Source organism: Lethenteron reissneri, chromosome 54 (assembly GCF_015708825.2).
Source record: "Lethenteron reissneri isolate LAM-NWPU_2019-01 chromosome 54, ASM1570882v1, whole genome shotgun sequence".
NCBI classification, from domain to species: Eukaryota; Metazoa; Chordata; class Hyperoartia; order Petromyzontiformes; family Petromyzontidae; genus Lethenteron; species Lethenteron reissneri.
In genome coordinates, this window is record NC_083832.1 from 12,181,076 (window position 1) to 12,197,216 (window position 16,141).

General features: G+C 55.6%; 1 protein-coding gene across 2 annotated transcripts in view; it reads right to left on the bottom strand.

Moving 5' to 3' along the window:
* Window positions 1-16,141, bottom strand: part of LOC133356589 (sodium- and chloride-dependent creatine transporter 1-like) — a 37,954-nt gene that overhangs the window by 13,181 nt on the left and 8,632 nt on the right. Inside the window, exons 5-9 of one of the 2 annotated variants that reach the window (XM_061574185.1) lie at window positions 8,458-8,878; window positions 6,546-6,677; window positions 5,973-6,360; window positions 5,166-5,298; window positions 3,155-3,289 (exon numbers count right to left, since the gene is read on the bottom strand). In XM_061574185.1, the coding sequence (XP_061430169.1) occupies window positions 3,155-3,289; window positions 5,166-5,298; window positions 5,973-6,360; window positions 6,546-6,677; window positions 8,458-8,749 (1,080 nt within the window). In that variant the 5' untranslated portion in view covers window positions 8,750-8,878. Of the gene's footprint in view, window positions 1-3,154; window positions 3,290-5,165; window positions 5,299-5,972; window positions 6,361-6,545; window positions 6,678-8,457; window positions 8,964-16,141 lie in introns of both variants that reach the window. The other variant, XM_061574184.1, reaches the window with a different exon arrangement.

Consider the following 16,141-nt stretch of genomic DNA (forward strand, 5'->3'; position numbering starts at 1 on the left):
GCCCCTCGAACATGCTCACGCTCAGCCGAACTCATCCGACGCGAGTTCAAGCGGATAGGGGCAGCGTCCCCTGTGTCGATATGATGATAAAGCAGCGAGGTGCGTCCCAAGTCCAAATCGTCCGAGCTAAACACATCCGAATAAGTCGATAATAATTTATGAATCGCACAACGCTGCTCGGCGGAAAGGGCCGAATTTTCCCCACATAATTCAGCGATCCAACGATCATCCACCCCTCCATCGTGTGAAACACCACCCACCAGCCCTCCGTCCGGCAGATCACTGTGAGCCGTAAACGCCGTAGTGGCATGTGCCACAACGGTACCAGCCGGCACACACACGCTTTCAGTACTCGCATTTAACACCTGCAAAAACGGGCGCTGATCTCGACGTCGGAGCGGCGCGCAGCGGGCACCCCGTCCCGACGCGGCCGCACCGGCTGCGGAGCCCGCGGCCCTGGCCCGCTCCGGGCCGGCCACGGAGCAGAGGCAGCCGACAACTCCCTCTGGCCGGTCGCATCCGGCACGTACACGGCCTTTGTAGGGTCCCACCCTACGGCCCCCCCATCGACGACAGGACCGCCCGTCCACGCCGTGACCTGTTTCCAGCGGCGGAGATTGAACTGGGCGTCCAGACACTTGGCCGCGGCCCGGGACGTGAGTTTTTCGTGACCGCACGCCGGCATAGGAATGCCAAGATCTCGGGACAACTCCAACATCTTCCCCAAGATGAGAGGTTCCAGCAGGTCAGGCTCCGTCTCCGGGTAAGCGGCCATAGCGAGTTCCAACACGGCGCCCCTATACGCCACAGGTGACTCCTCAGGTGCGCGTTGCCGTTGCACGAATCGGCGATGGGCGTCATCCGGTGGCTCGTACGCGTCCGCCATTTCATCGAACACCCCTCGCAGAGTCTTCTTCTTCGCAGCTTTTATAGAGCGGAAAAAACGAACGGACTCATCATCAAGAAGAGTCGGAAGCACCTCCAGTGCCTCCGCGTCCGTCCACCTTGCTGTACGTACCGCCGCCAAAAATCTACAGGCGAACGCACTCCAATCGCCCCCGATGGAGAATTCTTTGACGGTTGTAAGGTGACGACTGCGACTCCTTGGCTTGCTTCCGTCCGCCGCTGACTCCTCCGGTGGTAAATTCAACAAGGCGTCGCAACGTGGTGTCGACAAGATGGCGGACGACCGTCGCGGCGGTCCCAAAATGGCGGCTTCCCGCTTCCCGTGGTGCGCCACGCCCAAGATGGCGTCTTCACGCCGCGTGGCCGATGGCGGCGCCATCGAAGACGACCCGGGCTCCTGCCGATCACCACCATCACCTTCCGACGCCGCCCTTGGTGTGACAAGGTCACACAACTCAGTGATGACGTTTTTGAGAGTTGCCAGTTGCTCCGCCATCCGGGTCCATCTTAAATCCTCGTCCTTCAACGCAGATGGGTCTGACGAAGCGGCAACCTCCTCGACACCCGGGAACTCACGGATCTCTCCCTCCGCCGAAGTCAAGCCGACCGCAGGAGGAAGATCGTCGTCGTCCGACGATGAAGCCGACGCCGGAGATGGAATATTCTTTTTCCTCAATTGTTTCGCCATGCCGTTTCACTTCTGACTCCAGTGTAATAAAAGGACTCAGACACTTCTCTCTGACTTCGTGTCCTTTATTGGGTTCTTGTCTTCTCCCACACGGCACTCTGTTATAACACTGTATTTGTAGCCCCCGGCTGTTATCGCTATTATAGCTTCCTTTCTCTCCCCGCAGACTCTCTGCTTCGTCTACTGTAACCTCCGTTCTCTCCCTGCAGACTCGCTGCCGACTCCCTATGCAGACCCCCGCTGCTAACCCTATATGCAGACCCTCTTGGCTGCTACTCTGTATGCAGACCCGCTGCTAACTCTGTATGCAGCCCCGCTGCTGACTGCAGCCTCCTCGCTGCTTCGGGTCGGTCACCGCTGGCCAACGGTGCCGATCCTCGCTCCCCTGTGTTCGTGGCGATCTCGCCACCCTCCGCTTCGCCCTTCGTGGCCTCTCTCGTTCCTGGTCCTCCGTCACTCCCTATCCTCTTCCGGTTCCCCTCCTTCTATAGCTTAACCCCTCTCCCCCCACGTGACCTAACTCCTCCCCTCATGACGTCACCTCCGGAGGGCCGTTTACACCCGCATTACACTTACATGGTCAGCCACATAAACATCAGCCACCATTCGCCACTAAGTGTCAGCGACGTCCCCACAGCGCTTGTGCCATGCTAGGTGTACTTTAAGGCCGCGTAAAGTGTTTAAGGCTTACTGGCAGGTCACGGGACAGACCCAGGTGCCATGGGTTGACTGAGATGACTGGCAGATGCACCACCTGTGCCCCCTACGGTGCCAACTTCCTGTGTTTTAGACGCCCAGTGCTCCACTTTTAGAACATTGCTCCTCTGCCCTCCGTTGTTGCTGAAGGGCGACTGCCTCCAACTGCCCAGAAGCATTCTTTATGAGCCTCCTCCACAGAGGCCGATCAGTGCAAGTTCACTCAGCTCCACTTCCTCCTTTACCACATCAGCCCATTTCTTCTCTAGACCGTGCCGTGCCTATTTTCCCCCCTCTATCCGGCCAAATAGAAGCTGCTTGAACACGTGGACTGCATGACCCAGGCAATGCACCTTAGCCTGTAGGAGGAGTTCACTGATGATGGGACTGTGTCCAGATCTCAAGGATCTATGAGCATCTCACACAACCCAGCCTGGTTAAAGCCTGGTTAAACCCAAGATGGATCGTAGGCAGGCCAGCCCGAATGTTTAAAACCGGCAATGTTCCTTTAGAGGGGTCCACGTTTCACAAACGTAATGAAGGGAGGGCAAAACTGTAGCTGAGAAGACCTGAAGATTCGTAAGGAGCAACAGAGACAGGCAGATTCCACACGGCAACGTTACGCAGCTGACGAAAGATAATGCCGTTCGACTGATTCGGAGCGAGACCTCCGCCGCCAAAGCGGAGGCGGCCGTGCGCGCACTGCACCCAAGAACTCGTCCCAACTCTCCCCACGAAGCGTCTCGCTCGCAAGTGAAGAGCAGAGGCAGGGCTGGAAGGTGTGGTGCGCTGGTGAGTGGGGCGCTATCAAGACGACGACGACATCGTCGCGATGCGTAGTGGGGTCGCGACACCGCCACTCGCCTGTGGCGTGGCGAGCTTCTTCCAGTCGGCCTGCAGGTAGTACTTGATGCCACCCATGGCGCCGGGCAAGGTGACGCCACGCGCAAACAGCGCGATCAGCATCAGGTAGCGGAACGTGGACGTGAAGTACACGACCTGCACGCGCGCGGGTACAACACAGGCACAAAGACAAAACCCCCCCCCCCCGCCGTTTGGCCTTTAACAGACTGTTGGGGCAAGTGCTGTTAGCGAGCATGGCGCACGAGAGGGTGGGTGGCCAGCACCACACCGGGCCGCTTTTATCTTCCCAGTGCGGATGTTTTACACCGGGTACTCATTGAAGGCCAATCCATCTAGGGGAGTCCCAGGGACCGGTTAAGATAATCGTCACTGATGTTGGCCGTGAGCAGGAATCAAACTCGGGTCACCAGGTTCGTAGTGCAGCGCGCTAACCCCTACACTACTGCTCCCAACAAGCAACAATAACAACCGCCATTCGCCACTAAGTGGTGGTGACGTCACCACGACGCTTGTGCCAGGCCATGTGCACCTTGAGGCCACGTGAAATGTCGAACGCCCGCTGGCAGGAGGTCACGGGGCAGAACGAGCAGGTGCCACGGGTCGACTGACTGAGATGACCGAGATAATTGGCTGATGCACCACCTGTGCCCCCTACTGTGCCAACTTGCTGTGCTTTAGCCACCCGGCGCTCCGCTCGTTATTGTGAGCGTCGCTCCTCCGCCCTCCGTTGTTGTTGGAGGGCGACTGCCCAGTAGCGTCCTTCATGAGCCTCTTCCACAGAGGCCGATCTTGACACCGCTGGTACCAGTCATCGGCAAGTCCACTCAGCTCCACGTCCTCCTGTACCTCGATCCGGCCAAACAAAAGCTGTTTCGGCATGCAGTGGCTGGACATGCGGGCTACATGACCCAGCCAACGCAGCCTTGCCTGCCGGAGGAGCTCACCGATGGGACTTTGCCCAGATCTTTCAAGGATTTGTGAGCTCCTCACACAAGCCAGCATGGTTAAACCCAGGATGGATCGTAGGCAGGCCAGCCTAAATTTTTCTCACCGGCGAAGATGTTCTATTAAGGGGGTCCACGTTTCGCAAGCATAGAGAAGGGAGGGAATGACTGTGGCCGAGAAGACCTGAAGCTTCGTGCGGAGCGACAGACCAGGTAGCTTCCACACAGCGTTACGCAACCGATGAAAAGATATTGCCGCTCGACTGATTCGGAGTGAGATCTCTGCTGTTAAACTGGAGCCAGTCATAAGCACACTTCCCAGGTATGGGAAACTCTCCACTCTCTCCACAACAGCCCCATCACCGATTGGGAGTTGTGGGGGTGGAGTGTCCGATGGTACAAAATACCCAGGCAGGTGCTTAGTTTTGGTGGGGCTGATGGTAAGGCCCCACCTCTTAGTGGCACGCTCCAGTTTCAGTAGCAGCGTCCCAACAAGCGCACACCCACACACACGCACGTGGGTATTTGTGGAGTTGCCAAAGAGACACGGAGTGCGGCGTGCGGCGTGTGTGCCGCGGTGCCGTGTTTAGTGTGTGTGTGGCGGTGCATTGGGTAGTGTACTCAGTATAGTGTTGTCACGGCGATCCCGTGTGGCAGTGGTGTGGCAGTGGTGTGGTGGTAGTGTGGCAGTAGTGGTGATCCGGTGGTGTGGCAGTGGTGTGGCGGTGATGTGGTGGTGGTGTTGCGGTGGTGGTGTGGCGGTGGTGTGGTTGGGCGGTGTGGTGGGGCTGGTGTGACACTGATATGGTGGTGATGTGGTGGTGGTGGTGTGGCGGGGTGGTGTGGTGGTGTGGTGGGGCTGGTGTGGCACTGATGTGGTGGTGATGTGGCGGTGGTGGTGTGGCGGTGTGGTGGGGGTGGTGTGGCACTGATGTGGTGGTGGTGATGTGACTGTGGTGGTGTGGTGGGGGTGGTGTGGCACTGATGTGGTGGTGGTGATGTGGCTGTGGTGGTGTGGTGGGGGTGGTGTGGCACTGATGTGGTGGTGGTGATGTGGCGGACTGCACCTTTCCCGTGCTGCGAACGCCCTTCCACACACAGAAATAGACGACGAGCCAGGAGGCGATGAGGCACAGCAGCATCTCCCAGTGCACGGAGCCCAAGTCGTGCAGGCCCGTCGTCATGGACAGCACCTTACGCCTACGCACGCACGCACGCACGCGCACAGACGGTGTTTTAATTTGTATTCTTTAGAATATTTCACCTGGGAAATGTACGTGGGGTGCATGAGGGGGTGTCTGGCCAGCTGGATGCCCGGCCGCCTTTGTCTCCCCAATGCTGATGTTTACAGGCCGATCCAGGTACTCGAAGTCCTAGGACCTGTTCAGGCACTCAGAGGCCTTGGACTGGTTCAAATATTCCCCATGATTGATCTTCAGTGGGAATCGAACTCAGGCTCATAGCGCAGTGGGCTAACCACTGCACCACCACTCCAAAGACAAAAACAAACATCCACCGTACAATGTGGCCTGAACAGACTGTTGGGGTAAGTGCTGCTAGCGAGCACCTATGAAGGCCATCAAGCACACGAGGGGGTGGGTGGCCAACACCACGCCTGGTCGCCTTTGTCTCCTCAGTGGCGATGTTTACACACAGCACCAAGTAATTATTTGAGGCCGAGTCGACCTAGGAGAGGCCCAGGACTGGTTCAAATAATCGTCACTGGTGTTGACCGTCAGCAGGAATCGAACCCCCGTCGCCGGGTTCGCCGCGTAACACGCTAACTACTGCACTACCCCTCCGGACACGCGCGTGTACACACCAACGCACACGTACACACGCAGGCCCAGATCCCCCCCCAGCGCAGCACTCACTCCCAGAACTCCACGACGGACGAGGTGGTGACGACGTTGAGCGGTGGGCACGCGTGCCCCAGGGCCGACACGTTGTTCAGCGGCAGCAGCAGCGACGACTCCGACGTGGCATTCGTCAGCGCTGGCCACGCCGTCGACCATGCCGTTCCATTCAGAAACCCGGGACCTGCCGTCCCATTGAGTGACCCCTCCGTGCCGTTGGCGTCCGCCGACGGGTACTGGCAGGTGCCGTCTGAGCAGAGCTTGGTGTTCCACTTGTTGCCGCAGGTAGCCCAGGGCAACGGCCCCATGGTGAAGCAGTGGGCCAGGTAGTAAAGCGCCCAGGCGAGGATCAGAATGTAGTAGCAGTTGCAGTAGAAGACGATGACCATGGAGGCGTAGCCCAGGCCTAGGCATGAACGCAGGCCGGGACAAATGGAACGGGACTCAACAACGCACACCCAGAGGTTTGCGGGGTCATCAGCCAAGGGTGGCGGCAGTCAATTGTGCCATTAGTCAAGAGGGGCATCGGTCGAGGTGGCGGTCAAGGTGTCATCGGTCAGGAGGGGCGGTAGTTGATAGGGGGTGCAGCACCTTTGAAGATCGGCGCGATGCCCCAGGCACCGATGCCGCCCTGCTTGGTGAACTGTCCCAGCGACACCTCCATGAAGAAGCAGGGGATCCCCGCAGCGATGAGCGTCAGGCAGTAGGGGATGAGGAACACCCCTGCGGCGGAGGAAGGAGTGGGTGAGGCGGGGGGGCACATTATTGAGGGGGACCGGACACCCAGATCCGGCGAGAGGGGGTGACCAGATTCGAGTTTCAGAAGGAGGCCGCACACGAGATGCACGAGGGGTTAGAGGTGGAAGGACGGGTGGGCTGGCATGACCTTCTGACTCTAACCCTGAAACAGGCCCAGACCCTGACTCAAACCTCGACCCAGGCCCAGAGCCTAACCCAGACCCAGACCCTTGCCCCAGCCTCTAAACCAGAACCTGACGTAGATCCTAACCCCGACCCTATTACTGACCCTGATCCAGACCCTAACCCTGACCCTGTTACTGACCCTGATCCAGACCGTAACCCTGACCCAGGCCCTAACTTTAACAGTGATGAGGGCAAATGATCATTCATCGCCATGGAGACTGATGGTACAGGAAGTAATAATGGCGACCAACCGCACGGAGGGCAATCCTGGAAAGTGAATCTATTTCTATAACCTAAACTATTTTTTTATTTTACAAGGTAAAGCCCACTGAGCTATGATAATAGGGTTTTCCCCTTTTTTCTGGCAACAAAACAGGTGTTAAGATGTTAAAACACCAAATTGAAACTTTTTCCAAGGAATCATGTCTGCATTAACCACAATACTTGTGATCCTACCGAGCTACATAGCGAGAAGTGACCTGGTAGCACATGATAGCTCAATTAAGTGGCTTATCATGTGGAAATGTAGTGCAGGCAAATGCTTTAAATGCATGTTCATTCTAAATGTGGAGGGAAAAACCGGAGGACCCAGAGTAAAGTCCACGCAACCACGGGGGGGAACATGCAAACTCCAAATATACAGCAGCAGGCATCAGGGTCGGGATTGAACCCACGACCTCCTTTAAACAGGGACCCAGATTAATGGTAGCATTGACTCACTGCATTTCCTCTGCTAAACACCAATCAGACCCCTATTTGGAGGTCTCATAGAGGGGCCACTCTCCCCATTGCCCAACCCCCCACCAATGGCTCTACCACTTATAGGTGCAGGTAGTGGGGAACAAACAAAGGGTTCCAAGACTGGGGTTGTTGGGGTGGGAGGTCGCATCGGTGGTACTCACACTGGGGTCTCCACCCCCTATCTGCCTATCCCCCCCCCCTGGGGCCCTCCCCCCCCCACCCACCAGCATACCCCCCCCCCGCCCCCCAACAAGCGCTATGCTCAGCGACACTCGCGACCTCTGTGCCTCACCTGGGAGGGGGGGGGGTCACTTTTCAGGTCACTAGGTCAAAGTGCAAGCTCACAAAGCTCCCAAGACCTGCGGCAGGGAGGGGTTGGCGAAGGGGCGGGGAAAGAGGGTGGGGGAGGTGGGCGGGGGAGGTGGGGGGCGTTCCACAGAATTGCATGCCACACTATTGAATTGCATCTGCGTCAATAGAGTAATCGCCCCCCCCCACGACCCACATCCTGTTCCAGCATAAGCCAGGCCCCCCTTTTTTCTCCCACCACACGCATCTGCCCCCCTTGAAACAAACAGAGGAGGCCGGGTGGCTCAGAGGTCAGAGACGCTAAGCAGGCACAGCCGAGAGCCTGGGTTCGAATGGCGGTTTAGCCGCCGACTGTGGTTGAACCGGGTTCTCTAGCGCAGCGAGTTCGGGGGTCTCGGTTACCGATGCCTCGCACGGAGACCCCCGGAGAGCCCCTGGACCGCTCCCCACCTCAAGAAGTGAACAATCTGGTGAGCGAACACATGTGGACCTTGCCGAGCGGGCGAGCGAGCGGGCGGGCGGGACCCACCTCCGCCGTTGCGGTAGCACAGGTAGGGGAAGCGCCACACGTTGCCGAGCCCCACCGCGTAGCCCACGCACGACATCAGGAAGTCGAGCTGCCTGCCCCACGTCTGCCGCTCCACTGAACTCCCGACGCCGGCGTCCTTGCCGGCGCCGGCCACATCCCGGGCTCCGGCGCCACCCCCCGCCGCTGCCCCCAGCTCCATCTTCTTCTTCTTCTTCTCCGCGGCGGCCGCGGTGGTGCCGTCAAACATCGGCACACGCACCGACGCCTGCCGGGACTTGCGGTCGCCGTCCATGCCGACGACGGCGTGGTGGCCGCGGTGGACGCGGTGGCAAGTCACGGCATCTTCGTCGTCGTCCTCCTCGTCGTTGTCGTGGCCGTAGTTGTGGTCGAGGAGGAGAGGGCCCGTGGTGTCCGAGTCGGACTGCGAAGAGCACGGGGAGGAGGACACGTGGCGCTTGGGGGATTCGGGGGAGCCCTCTGACATGGTGTGGGAGCGCGGAGGGTTTCTGCACGCACACGCACGCGCACACACGCACGCGCACACACGCACACGCGCACACGCATGCACGTGGAAAACGCAGGGTTAGGGTGGGGTCGCGAGTGCCAGACACGTAGCGATGCTGCGCCGAGCGACAGGGAGAGGAACGTGTGGACGAGGGAACGTGCGCGTGGAAAGCGAGCGGACGGTGGTCGAGACTCGCGACCGAGTGGCAGACGACGGGGAGAGCCAGCGCCTGAGATGACGTCCACCACGGACACGGAGCGGTGGGACCGAGCGTTCGAGGTTGGGGTTAAGCTCAGGGCTAGAGTCAGGGCTCACTCCATGGTCATGCTGGCCTGCCGCGGGCCCATGTGATTAACAAAGGCGAGATTGCTGATGCAGATTGCGCCTGTGTTGTGTACAAAACATCAACAATGCCACTTTCAGTCATCGCTGGTCTATTAATTTTACGTAGGTTACCCTACGAGGGGTGGGGGTGTGGGGGCAGGGTGGGGGGGCAGTGTCCCAATGCCTAAATATAGCGCTGTGTGTATGATCACGGATAGTTATTGTTAGGGTCTATTGTTAGGGTAAGGGATGGTCCTATTGTTTGGGTCAGGGATGGTCCTATTTGTATGGTCAGGGATGGTCCTATTGTTAAGGTGAGGGAGGGTTTTCTTGTCAGCATCACAGATAAATATACATCGGTATGGTCAGAGTTATTGTTACGGCAAAGGTAAGTACGCAGTAAAGATGCCAACGTGAGGAATGTTGGCATGCGGTTGGAAGCGTTGGCCCATCGCCCCATGTTTACTGGAGAGTTCTAATGTTCGGCTCTGGGCTTGGGAATCGCTGTGGGACAGGGGTAGTGGAAAATTCCACGAGGAGAGGAGGCCCGACAGCGCCCCTAGTGGACCCCGCATGTGCAGCACACTGCACGATACGAGAGGGTGGGCGGGAAATCCCTATACCCCCTTTACCTCTGCGACTTAATTAGCCTTATACAATAGGGGTATAGGGACTTCCCGTCCGCCCACCCTGTAATGCATGTACACATATTGAGTACCATAAAGTACATAATCGAACAGCTCGTGTACACGGTGTATGCTGCACAACACAATGTATAGTACCTCACATACACGGAGTGTACACGGTGTTATTACAGCTATTTTATTGGGTGGTAGAAAAGTCCCTATACCCCTTTACATCCGCTGGTCCGTACGAACGTATGAGGCGCGGGTATAGCGACATCTCGCCCACTCTGCCGAAGAGTGTATACCATTATGTATAAGTACTAGCTGTACTACCCGGCTTCGCCCGGGACTTGTATCCACCACGGCCGGCCGCCTTTGCCTCCCCAGTGGCGATGTTAATACGCCACACCAGTTACTCGTTTGAGGCTGAGTGGACCTATGGGAGGTTCAAATAATCTTGACCGGTGGTGGCCATGAGCGGGAATCGAACTCGGTTCGCCGGGTTGGTAGCGCAGCGTAGCGTTAACCACTACACCCACCGCTCCTCACACACACAGATGCACAGACACACACACAGACACACGCAGACACACACAGACAGACACAGACAGACACACAGACACACAGACAGCACGCTAACCACTACACTACCGCTCCCCACACACCACACACGCACACACACAGACACACACACAGACACACAGACAGCACGCTAACCACTACACTACCGCTCCCCACACACCACACACGCACACACACAGACACACACACAGACACACACACAGGCAGCACGCTAAGCACTACACTACCGTTCCCCCTACACACCACACACGCACACACACAGACACACACACAGACACACACACACAGACACACACACAGACACACACACACAGACACACACACACAGACACACACACACAGACACACACACACAGACACACACACACACAGATACACAGACACACACACACAGGCAGCACGCTAAGCACTACACTACCGTTCCCCCTACACACCACACACGCACACACACAGACACACACACAGACACACACACACAGACACAGGCAGCACGCTAAGCACTACACTACCGTTCCCCCTACACAACACACGCGCACACACACAGACACACACACAGACACACACACACAGACACACAGACACACACACACAGACACACACACAGACACACACACACAGACACACACACACAGACACACAGACAGCACGCTAACCACTACACTACCGCTCCCCACACACCACACACGCACACACACAGACACACACACAGACACAGACAGCACGCTAACCACTACACTACCGCTCCCCACACACCACACACACAGACACACACACAGACACACACAGACACACACACACAGACACACACACAGACACACACACAGGCAGCACGCTAAGCACTACACTACCGTTCCCCCTACACAACACACGCGCACACACACAGACACACAGGCAGACACACACACACAGACACACAGACAGCACGCTAACCACTACACTACCGCTCCCCACACACCACACACGCACACACACAGACACACACACAGACACACACACACAGGCAGCACGCTAAGCACTACACTACCGTTCCCCCTACACAACACACGCGCGCGCGTCCATAGGTACACATACACGCGCTTGCTGCAGACACACACATACACACACATACATACAACAACAACAACAACCGCCATTCGCCACTAAGTGGCGGTGACGTCACCACGATGCTTGTGCCAGGCCAAGTGCACCTTGAGGCCACGTGAAGTGTCGAAAGCCCGCTGGCAGGAGGTCACGGGGCAGACCCAGGTGCCACTGGTCGACTGACCGAGATGACCGAGATGACTGGCTGATGCACCACCTGTGCCCCCTACTGTACCAACTTGCTGTGCTTTAGCCACCCGGCGCTCCGCTCGTTGTTGTGAGCGTCGCTCCTCCGCCCTCCGTTGTTGTTGGAGGGCGACTGCCTCCAACTGCCCAGTAGCGTCCTTCACGAGCCTCCTCCACTGAGGCCGATCTTGACACCGCTGGTACCAGTCATCGGCAAGTCCACTCAGCTCCACGTCCTCCTGTACCACATCACTCCATCTCTTCTCCAGCCCGTGCCGCGCCCGTCTAGCCCCCTCGATCCGGCCGAACAAAAGCTGTTTAGGCATGCGGTGGCTGGGCATGCGGGCTACATGACCCAGCCAACGCAGCCTTGCCTGCCGGAGGAGCTCACTGATGGGACTTTGCCCAGATCTTTCAAGGATTTGTGAGCTCCTCACACAATCCAGCCTGGTTAAACCCAGGATGGATCGTAGGCAGGCCAGCCTAAATGTTTCCAACCGGCGAAGATGCTCCACCAGGGGGGTCCACGTCTCGCAAGCGTAGAGAAGGGAGGGAATGACCGTGGCCGAGAAGACCTGAAGCTTCGTGCGGAGCGACAGACCAGGTAGCTTCCACACAGCGTTACGCAACCGATGAAAAGATATTGCCGCTCGACTGATTCGGAGTGAGACCTCTGCTGATAGACTGGAGCCGGTCATAAGCACACTGCCCAGGTATGGGAAACTCTCCACTCTCTCCACAACTGCCCCATCACCAATTGGGAGTTGTGGGGGTGGAGTGTCCGATGGTACAAAATACCCAGGCAGGTGCTTGGTTTTGGTGGGGCTGATGGTAAGGCCCCACCTCTTAGTGGCACGCTCCAGTCTCAGCAGCAGCGCCTCCAACTCCTCTTCTGAATGAGCAGCTATTACCAAATCATCGGCATACATAACGTGGTTGACCAATAGGGAGCCATCCCTTGATCGCACCCGGGCGTCGATCAGCCTCCCATTATATCTGTACCAAATGGAAATTCCCCCGGTACAGCTATTGAAGGCTTCACGAACTACGCGGTCAAAATAGATGTTAAATAATGTGGGAGCCAGAGGACATCCCTGTCGCACCCCAAGGTGTACAGGGAAAGGCTCCGACTCCCGGCCACGTAGTTTTACCCGGGCCCGCTCACCATCATGAAGGTCAATTCATTACCACTAAACCACGAATTAAACACATACATACACGCACATACACACAAACACATACACACACATACAAACACATACATACACACAAACACATACACAATACACACACACACATACAGACACACACATACATACACACAAACACATACAGACACATACATACACACATACATACAGACACACAGACATACACATAAACACATACACACATAGTCATGACCCGGCTTTGCCCGGGACTTGTATCCACCACGCCCGGCCGCCTTTGTCTCCCCAGTGGCGATGTTAATACGCCACACCAGTTACTCGTTTTGAGGCTGAGTCCCTCCCTCGCCACTCTCCCTCTCTCGCCACTCTGCCTCCCTCGCCACTCTGTAGAGGACGTGAAATTTGTATGAATTTACCTCAGAGTGGCGTGTTGGGTGTCGAGGCCTAGCACCGTGCAGAGCCTCCCGCCTTGCCTGATTTTCCCACCCGGCGAACGCTGGGTACGGGTGCCGGTCCCCCCCCCCGCGCTATTAAAAATGGCGTCCACCCCGCGGCGAAAAGTTGCTACTCGTTGCCAGGGGCAACCGCCGTCCAATGAAAGCGGCGAAGGCGTCGTTAGCTGTTGCCAGGGGCAACCGCCGTCCAATGAAAGTGCGTATGGTCCGAAATCCACACACACAGACAGACATGCACGATTTTATATATATAGATATACAATACACCACTGCGTTGTATATACACTGCAATGTATTGTATACTGTAATACACTACGTTGAACTGCGTGTACGCAGAGTACGCGTGTGTGCGTGTACACGGCACTGTCCTGTACGATATAAATAATTAGGCGAGCGATTGAAATATTACAGTGTGAGATGGAGAGATAAAAGCGGGCGGGATATCACATACCATGTGTTGTGCGACATCCGATATCTCCCACGAGCATTCCACACGGCCCCTCGAGATTCACTCATTCCTCCCATCCATTGCATCACTCACTGTGCCTGATGATTCACTAACTCATTCATTCATTCACTGGCCGCCATGGTTCATTCATTAATCTTTCATTCGCTGTGCCCCAGGGATCACTCATTATTTCACCAGATACCAGAGTTCACTCAATCTTTCTTTCATTCATCAGGCCCCACAGTTCACTAATTCAATCATTTGGCACTATGGCTCACCAATTAATTCCTTCATTCATTGGACTCCATGGTTCACTCTTTCATTCAATGACTGGGCCGCAGGAATTATCCACTAATCAGGTCCCTGAAATTCATTCACCCCAACGTCGCAGGCGGTAGCGTGGGGAGGCCTTCAACCAGCAGTGGAACGCTCATGGCCGCTGCAGCTGCTAATGATCACTGTGCTCATCTTCAGCTCACCCGTCTCAGAGAGTCATATTTCACCCGTGTTTCAATATTTTTAATGTCAACTCAAGTTGGGCCACAATTTCTGGCTGCAGCCTGAATTTTCCGGGCTGGTCCCATTTCGCGATCTAGCCCCGAGTTCCCTACGGCGAGATTAGATTTTGGGGCCGTGCGGAATCGTCACAGCGCGTGCTCCGGGCAAACGCCAACGCGATCAGAAAATGTCATGGGGCGGCGGGAAACATTTAATATTTCATTTCAGTTAAATATTCAACGACAATAACAACCATGGTCTTCACCTTTGACCCGGGAGGGGGGGGGGGGGTCGCCGCACCCCTCTCAAACTCCAAAAAATCTTATTAAATCCTTTATATTAAGTTCGCATGCTTGCTTGCTTGCGTGCTTGCTTGCTTGCGTGCTTGCTTGCTTGTGTGCTTGCTTGCTTGCTTACGACCGTGCAAATCTTTCGGTCGTTTTTTAACCCACTTCCCGTGATCCAATCGAGCTGACATTTTCCACACAGACTCGTTGTGCCAGACAATTAATGTTCGTGAAAAAAAGATTCCCAAAATTTTACACTTTTTAGGCAAAAAAAATGTATTTTACATATATTCAAATAGAACTCATTCATCGCTTTGGCTGAACGTCACAGTATAAGAGCCCAGAGCGTAACCCCTCCACAGGCCGTGGCGGAGTAGCGCAGTTGGTAGCGCCCTCACTTCCCATGCCAAAGGTCGCGGGATCGATCTCCGCGTCCTCCACAGGCGAATATATTTTTAAATCCTTTATATTAAGTTCGCTGCCACGCATATAAAGGATTTATAGTGAAAAACTTTGTTTTTACGGGTTATACTTATTCATATTGGCATTGAATATTTGTTTCATGATTGCACATACCAAATAAAAAAGCAATGTTTTGACACATTTATAGATCCACCACTGAATTTGACCAAAGTCTGGCCATCCACTGCTGTAGTAACTCCAGTACTTTCACTCAGAAAATCACGGAAATGACACTATTATTGTATTACTAATATTAGTTATTTGTAATACTAATTATTATGTTTTTGCCTAGAAACAAGGTGACGTCGCGCACGTCACGCGGCGCTCGCGCTGCTGGGTCGAAACCGCCCGACACCAGCCGTCATCCCTCGGCGATGATCCACCTGTTTGGGGCCCATCGCTCGGCCCGTCTAAACGCGATGGCTGCCTCCCCCGCCACCCCTCTCCCCCACCCTCCTGGCATCGTTGCTTTCCTAAGACAGGACACCGGTCCAGAGTCCTCGCACCTACCGCTCGGTACGAGTCTCGGAATCCGCCGCATCGATTGCACTCGGGACCGCTGAGTTTGATGTGGCAATACAGGACAGAGGCCAATTTGCCCGTATCGTAAAATACCAATAATTCACAGCCCCTTTGTCAAGCCACTGCTGGACAAAGGCCGTTTCCCATACCATGTGGGTCGTGCGGGTTGTCTTGACCATACTTCACCACGCTAGTTCAGTGCGGGTTGGTGAAGGGTACTGGGAGGGGTGCCGCCTTGACCGCTTCAGATATCTAAACTAAAACTGTAAAATATTTTTATTCTAAGTAAGGCCCATTGAGCTATGCAGCTTTTTTTTAGAAAGCGACCGGGCCCAAGTGATCATTAATCACCATTGGAGACAGATAATGCAGGAGGTAAGAATCGCTGCCAAGTTCTGTAAGTTGAATCTCTTCCTATAAACTATTTTTATTTTACCAGATAAAGCCCACTGAGCTACATAGCTCTTTTTCAGAAGTGACCTGGCCACAAATGATAGCTCAACAAAGTGGGTTATGATGTGGAAATGTATAGTGGCCAAA